At 42.6% G+C, this 8304-nt stretch overlaps 1 protein-coding gene across 1 annotated transcript; it reads right to left on the reverse strand.

Moving 5' to 3' along the window:
* Positions 1–6804: 6804 nt before the first annotated feature.
* LOC128736474 (serine protease SP24D-like) lies at positions 6805–7619 on the reverse strand. Its single transcript, XM_053830957.1, has 2 exons — positions 7405–7619; positions 6805–7333 (listed from the first exon to the last, which is right to left on the reverse strand). The coding sequence occupies exons 1-2, from the start codon at positions 7617–7619 to the stop codon at positions 6805–6807; spliced, it is 744 nt and encodes a 247-aa protein (XP_053686932.1).
* Positions 7620–8304: the final 685 nt, after the last annotated feature.

Raw genomic sequence — 8304 nt, forward strand, 5'->3', positions numbered from 1 at the left:
CGGGTTCCCATAGGGCCCTTTTGATACCGCCCTACGAATTCTCTTGCTATTGGGGATAGACGACGTAACAAAATTTGGGAGAGCATCTTGAGGCGACGTTGATTGGCGAAATAGCTGTATCGCCCTTTTTATAGATGGAACAAACTACTACTGCTAACCGATTTCTCGCCGGATCTTTCCAAGACCGGGGGTCGTGTGATATAAAGGCAGTCCTAGGTTAACTTCCAAACTTCCAAACTCAATTTCAACAGCTAGTAGAAACAGTTGGATCTTTAAGCGAAAAAGTTGATCGTCTAGCGCAAAATCGAAATGAGCAGGCCGAAGCTGTTACATCCTGGCCGAAACTGGGTGTTAAACGTCGGCGCGCTGATAGTGATAAAGCTGTACGTGATTCAGCAGACCGTGGCACTAGCACGATCGACTTTACAGATTTGTCGGTTGCTTCCATCATTCCTGCCCCCCGTCCAGCAAAGTGGTGGCTTTATTTGTCTGGTTTCCAACCGACAATAACAAATGCTGATGTTACTAAAGTAGTATCTCGCTGTCTCAATCTGAATGATGATGATACTTTTGAGATCGCTCGTTTGGTTCCGAAAGGAACTGATTCATCGAAACTAACGTTTGTGTCATTCAAAATTGGATTGGACCCACATCTCAAGCAACTTGCACTAACGGCTTCTTCCTGGCCAACGGGCTTATTATTCCGGGAATTTGTTGATACGCCAAAAAACAGATACGTTGGATCGACGCTGGGGATAAATCCACCCGAAGCTGTTTAACCGACTCTTCGAAAACGATTTTATTTCGTGACGATCGGAGTGCGCGCACTTCTGATAATATGTTGACTTCATTCATACGCTCGAGTGACTCTTCAACTGCTGCTACGTTGGATCCGGGACACCCGTTAACAGGCGTTATGGAAGCCCCTGATCCTCCCGTCACAGTCGTGCTTGCTGCTGATGATACGAGACACTGCCCTGCTCGTCATTCTACTCACTCTACTGCAAGATGGTTCACTTCACAACTGAGAGTTAACTCCAGTTCACCACCGAGACGCGCTACACCATGCATCTTGGAAGCCCCTCACCCTCCCGACCCAGTCGTGCCTTCCGTTGCCAATGTTCCTGTTAGTCGTCTCGGTCCTGGGTTCGGCTCCAGGGTAGGGGTCTTCCAACCCGTGATATCTGGCAAGTACCATAATGCTTATGAACTTCCATCGCTTCCTGACTGCTTATCGGATTTTAGCATTCTTCACACCGATCGATGTAACCGCCTTGCTGCTGATCTTCTCGCTGGATCATCTCTGCCGGGACGCAACGTGTACAGTATTTCGGAAGCCCCTCATCCGTCCGACGCAGTCGAGCCTCCCGCTGCCAGCGTTCATCACAGTCGTCCCGGTCCTGCGGTTGGAACTGGAGGAGGGGTCTTCCTGCCCGCAGACTCAGGCAAGTACTCATCATCCGGTGACGGTATTTTGCCTGTAGTATCTCGAAATTCCAGCGGCTTCACACTTCTACCGTCTCCCACGGAGCATACTACACTCACGCGTAGTACTGTGAGAAAGGGCTTGCTGGTGTTTTATCAAAATGTACGGGGATTACGGACCAAAATAGACGACTTCTTTATTGCTGTGGCTGAATCAAACTTCGACATCATCGTTCTTACCGAAACGTGGCTCGACGAGAAAATCTACTCAGCGCAGTTGTTCGGCGATTCATTTACGGTATTTCGTTGTGATCGGAGTTCACACAATAGCAGCAAATCACGCGGTGGTGGCGTGCTAATTGCGGTTTCAACGAGGCTAAGTGCTTCCAGCGATCCTTCCCCCATATGCAATACACTCGAACAAATATGGATAAGAGTTAAGTTACCTGGTCACACGATGAGCGTAGGAGTTATCTACCTTCCCCCAGATCGCAAAGGGGATCTGAACAGCATTAAGGATCATATCAGTTCCATCGAGGCGGTTTACTCAGACCTCAGCCTTTCGGTCTCCACGCTATTATTCGGCGATTATAATCAATCCGGTCTTGTTTGGAGCTTTCCTGGGCATGCACCGCCTGCGGTTGACAGCTTGCGATCGAACATTTCGGTTGCTTGCGCTGCCCTCTTAGACGGTTTCTCTCTGCATGGTCTAACGCAGATAAATACGGCGGTCAACAGAAACTCACGCCTGCTTGATCTTGTTTTGGTCAACGAATCTGCAACCTCGTTTTGCTCAGTCCATGAAGCTGTTGACCCGGTTGTTCCACTTGACGCTGATCATCCCGCTGTTGAAGTGTTAGTGGACCTGCCAGTCTCCTTTGAATTTGAAGACATTGTTGACGCAAGTGACTTGGACTTTCGAAAAGCAAATTTTTCTGCCTTAGCCGAAGCAATCAGTCGAGTCGATTGGAGTTGCCTCGACCGTTTTGCGAATGTTAACAATGCTGTTGCCACTTCACCCAAACCATGAAACACCTGATCTCCGATTGTGTTCCCACTCGTAGACCACCTCGTAAACCAGCGTGGGGCGATGCTCATTTGCGATTCTTGAAGCGTCTTAGATCTTCCGCTCTACGAAAATATAGTAAGCTCCGATGTCCATTCTCTAAGCGACAGTTTAACATAGCCAGCAACAATTACCGAGCTTATAATCTACTCTTGTACAAAAGGTACACTTTACGAATGCAATCCAACTTGCGCAGGAATCCTAGAACATTCTGGTCGTTCGTGAATTCCAAGAAAAACGAGGTAGGACTGCCTGTAAACATGTTTCTGGGTACCGTCTGTGCGACCACCGCCGTGAAAAAATGCGAGCTCTTTGCCACTCACTTCAAGAGTTCTTTTAACACTTCTGTTGCTTCGGAAATGCAGACTGCCTCTGCAATCCGAGATACTCCATGTGATGCGATCAACTTGAATATATTCCATATAAACGATCAACTCGTTGAAACCGCGATCAAAAAGTTGAAATATTCGTTCGCTGCTGGATCTGACGGAATTCCTTCTTGTGTTCTGAAGAAATGTGCTGCAGCTATCGTTCGCCCACTGGTGTTGTTATTCGAAACTTCTCTCCGGCAAAATGTATTTCCTGAGTCATGGAAAAAATCCATCATGTTTCCCGTGCACAAAAAAGGAGATAAGAGGAACGTGGAAAACTATCGGGGTATCACATCGCTTTGTGCCTGCTCGAAAGTGTTGGAAATCATAGTCCACGATGCACTTTTTATGTGCAGTTCGCAGTACTTATCCGTTGATCAGCATGGATTTTTCCCTAGAAGATCAGTTGCCACTAATCTAACGCAGTTTGTCTCGTTTTGCCTAAACGTCATGGAGGAAAATGCGCAAGTGGATGTTATATATACAGACTTAAAAGCTGCCTTCGATCGTGTTGATCACGCGATATTGTTGAATCGTATGGAGAAACTTGGAATTTCTGTCGCTTTTGTCAGATGGATGAGGTCCTACCTCACTGACCGTAGTTTATGCGTCAAAATCGGTCCAGCAGAATCGGAACTGTTTTGTAATCTATCAGGGGTTCCACAAGGAAGCAACTTGGGCCCTTTGCTTTTCACACTATTCATCAACGAGCTCTCTGTACTGCTGCCTGCTGGATGTCGTCTGTTTTACGCGGACGATGTTAAGATATACCTGCCAATAAAAACCACACTTGACTGTTTGAGATTGCAGCGGCTGGTTGACCTATTTGAGGCGTGGTGTACGAATAATCTGTTAACAATCAGTGTTCCCAAATGCAGTGTTATCTCGTTTTACCGCAAACTGAACCCGATTACCTTTGATTACTCTATTCTGGGTCATGCGCTGCAACGGGTCAATCATATTCGTGACCTGGGAGTGAATCTTGACTGTGCTCTCACCTTTCGTTTGCACTTTGAAGAGATCATCTCAAAAGCTAATAGGCAACTCGGTTTCATCTTTAAAATAGCTAACGAGTTCCGCGATCCGTTTTGTCTTCGTTCGCTATACTGCGCATTGGTACGATCATTACTCGAAACCTGCTCAATAGTCTGGTGCCCGTTTCAAGCTAACTGGATTGCGAGGATTGAAGCAGTACAAAAAAAGTTCGTCCGTTATGCTCTTCGGATGCTGCCGTGGAGCAACCCGCTGGACTTGCCTCCATATGAAAACCGATGCAAATTGCTAGGACTTGAAACCCTCGAAAAGAGGCGTACGACTGCTCAAGTTGTGTTTGTTGCTAAACTCCTGATCGGCCATATTGACTGTCCGCCTATCCTGCAACAGCTGAATCTATACGCTCCGGAAAGGGCTCTTCGTACTAGGAATTTCCTTCATCTTGACGCTCGGAGAGTTAACTACGGTCAGTTTAGCCCGATAAGGTACATGGCAGCTCAGTTCAACACCGTGTACGAGCTGTTCGATTTTGACATTACCATAGACACTTTTAAAAGACGACTCCTGCAGAGACGATAGCTGTTTGCTGTTTAAGTGTAGTTTTGTGTAAAAGTATCGGTAACAATATGTAGTTAGTCTATATTAGTGTTCATCAAGACAATATTGTGTCAAATGAATTTTTATAAATAAATAAATAAATAAATAAATTCCTTCTCCTTCCGTTATAGCGTCATTGAGATGTCCATCGAAGAACTGTTTCCGCCTTTGGAACACATCACGCGTTCGTGCCCAGGTTTCCAGCCTCGCTATTTTTTATAGTGGGTTGCTAGAGCGTAACTTAGCACTACATACTCCTCCTTTTTCTATGAAATCGTGTGAAAATGTAACTTCACAGGTAACTAATAAGCATTACTAATGCTATTTACTAGCTAATAAACATTTAAATTACCTTAATTGCTACTTAAAAGTTATTTTAGCAAAATATATGGCTACGTTACTACTAACCCTGTTATAATGCTGATAATGCTTATTTCCAACTGATGCTATAATGCTATAATGCTTATTTCCAACTGATTACAGACAGGCAGAATTAAAATAGAATTTTGCATCGATTTACAACAACTATACAGTCAAAAATCTAATATACAGTGTTGTTGTTTGCACTCCTGGTTTCTTTTGGGAAATCAATTTACAAAGATTAAAACTCGTTTGATTGTGTTATTATAAAAACATATAGTTTTTAAAATTATGAAGTTTTTGAACAATTCGTATATGCTTACATATGATCTAAAGCGGAAAACGTGATTGGAAGCAAATCGATATGCTGTACTGTTTCCGAGTAATCGACAAAAACAAATCGTGAGGAAATAAGCCACGTGAAAAGCAACTTAACTGTACTTTGATTTAGTGATCGGAATTACCTTCGTGAACGGTAAAAATAAAAGTTACACGATGAACATCAAAATGAATTCAAAAGTCAATTTCTGAAAGACAAACTTAAAAGTTGAAAGATAAAAGTCAAAAGTCGAAAGTCCAAATCATCCAAATTCTTTCATGTTATAGGCAAAATCTTTCTTCTTGTGTCTAACTTTTTTTGGCACTGTAAAATTTCATTTTAAAATTGAACTTGTATTTGGCGAGATTTTTTTTGCAAGTTCAATCCTCGAACATTGAGTGAAAATATAAAAACTCGCAGTTGCGTTATGCACAATGTTTCCTTCGTGTTTGACAGCCAAAAAGCTATTGTATGAGGTTAGTTTGCTTTGCTGTAGCTATTGAATCTGCACCATCAGAATCAACAACGAATAATATTACACTGGGGAAGACAGGCAAAAATATGCCACCAAGCAAATTGTGACAGTAAAATTTTTCATTATTACATTTAATGTAATATCTTTCGAGTAAATAGCTGTAATTAACTTCATTGAATAAATCCAATGGTGATTTCGATAAATCTGAAAATCTTTCTATGAAATTGTTTAAAAATTTAACTGTACTCTGACTACGATGCTTGAATGTTTTAATTTAAAAACCAGAAAGATAAAGCGAAACTCTCATTTTCAGCTTCTGTTTTCCTGTAAAAAAAGGTAGCACTAATGGTTTACAGAGAAAGACTAATTATTTCCGGTTCCGGTCTCCAGTCTGTAAAAAAACGTGACCGCAAAAAATTGCTCCACGAAGAGCTTAGGAAAAGGATAACGACGGATATTCTCAAAATTGATTTCTACGATAATTGATATTTATCCGTCTCTCTCTTTCACCTCCCAGTTGGCCTCGTGGTTCAATACTGGTCTATAACAAGCCAGCCAGCCTCGTAGGTTCGAATCTCGACTGGGAGAGGTTGTAAGAATCAATAGGATTCAGCCTCTAGCGTACTTTATTCCATTCTACCTCACATTATACCACAACCGGAAAGCAGCAAAACTTCGCATTATGTTGACGCAACAAACCGACACTTTGTTGCTCGCGACTTCCAAACCGCTCTGGGAAGAATATGGTTTGGTTATAAGTTTTTCCATTTCACTATGCGTGGACCAGCGAAATGAAAAATGAAAAAAAAAAAAACGAAAAAAAATAATCATGCGGAATTTTCTTGCTGTCCGACAAAAGCTAATGTTCATATGAAGCGCAACTGGTGCTGCTGGAGAAGTGATATTACGATGATTGATGGTTGGCGGTTCCAGGCGGGTTGTTCCCTGTCGTTCCATGCCACTGTCAGTCAACGCAGCCGGCCGATGCTGATGCTGAAGCCGAAGTGCTACGACGACGACTGCTCGAAAGTGAAAGCAATTTGCCACTTGAAAGGCAATTGTGTGTTTGCAATAGCTTGAACTTGTTACTTCTTATTGAGTGTTTTATTTGCCACTTACTTGGTTAGTAGAGATTTATATGGTGAACAAATTGAATCAGTTTAAAGCTTTTTTATTATTATTATTTTTGAGTCGAGGTTCAATTATCGGCAATTGTTTGTTCAATCCAATCAACATAGGAAGCAACCTTGGCATATCCGTCGGGATGGCGGGTTCCGCATTCGCTCAACACGAAGTTTGCTACACCTACCAATTGGCCCTCGTACACTGCTGGACCACCAGAGTCACCGTTGCAGGCCCCATTATTCGGCTCGTTGTTGAGGCAAATAAGTCCGTTCTGATTGAGTCCCGTTTCGGACGAGCAATCCTTACGCGATACTACGAACATGGTATTGTATTTCAGCTGCTCCGAAGCAGCTTGGTTGGTTCCGATACGACCGTAGCCGGAAATAATCACTGTAGTCGATTCCTCTAGTTCCTCAGTGTAGAGCTGGATTTTCTGTACGGTTTCATCAAACGTGAACTGCTTCTTGATTTTTATAAGGGCGATATCATTTTCGAAATTTCCGTACAATTCGTGGGCAAATGTGTTGGACACTGCGAATTTTTTGACTCCACTGTTGAGGTCGGAGTTTCCAACTAAAACTTCCAATTTACTAGGAGTTACCCTGCATGAGTAGGGAAATTTTACCGTTAGTAAATATGAAACATTAAAAAAATGTTTATTATTTTAACTCACTGCTGATCTCCTTCCAGAATACAGTGCGCGGCTGTTAAAACCCACTGGGAATCTATGACGGATCCCCCACATCGGAAACTGTTCCGGTAGAACAAAGCAACTTGGTACGGAAATTGGTGCGCTTCAGCAAATTGACCACCAACGATTTTGTCCTGTGGCAGTGCATTAATTGCACCCATAAAGCAAATTACTAATAAAGCGATTTTCGTCAACATTTCGAAGTGCTGGTCAAAGTAAAACTGTTAATAAGAGATAATGTGGTCTTTCTATATATACAGAGACTACAAATATGGAAGGCATACCATAAGACTGTCAAGTGGATGTCTAGGGTTTTTACCAAGAAGTAAAAATGACTACCAGAAAATCCACCTTTGTTCCGAGCTTTGAAGCCGCAAAGGTAATCTAATCAGATCATACTTGACATACACCTAGTTTTTCAAACTAGTGTTTTTCAGAGTGTATTAGTTCAGAGTTATTTCAAGTATGCCTTATATTATTTCATAACTGGCTGAATCACGAATGGCCGACATCCAAATGGCCGAATTTCAACAAGAGTCACAGAAGGCCGCAATTCCATTTGCCCGAATCACGAAAGGCCGAATTTTCTCAGAATGTCCAAATAACTATTCAATAAAAAAAATGAATTGGCAAGCAGTTTAAAAAATAACTTTAACTCCGCCAGTAATGGATCTTTGCTGACGAACCGCCACGTGTGGCTCCCTAAAAAGAGTGAGCAAGTGATAGGGAAATTAGATCGGGACCCGAGCTGTCTGTCACAAGCCAGGATAAAGGAGGATTGTTAAGATTTGTCGCTCGGGGGGAAATATCAGAAAAATATCCTATCAACAGCGCAAATAAGCTTTTCTGTTGGTAGTACGAAAACCATGCAACGCATACGAG

This window comes from Sabethes cyaneus, chromosome 2, assembly GCF_943734655.1.
Source record: "Sabethes cyaneus chromosome 2, idSabCyanKW18_F2, whole genome shotgun sequence".
In the NCBI taxonomy this organism is placed as follows: Eukaryota; Metazoa; Arthropoda; class Insecta; order Diptera; family Culicidae; genus Sabethes; species Sabethes cyaneus.

What these genes read in the sequence shown, in the direction of transcription:
- LOC128736474 (XM_053830957.1), bottom strand. Translation starts at nt 7,619, where the DNA reads ATGTTGACGAAAATCGCTTTATTAGTAATTTGCTTTATGGGTGCAATT. An exon ending in ATTCTGGAAGGAGATCAGCA is followed by an intron (nt 7,334 to 7,404) that starts GTGAGTTAAAAT and finishes CTACTCATGCAG; the next exon opens with GGTAACTCCTAGTAAATTGG.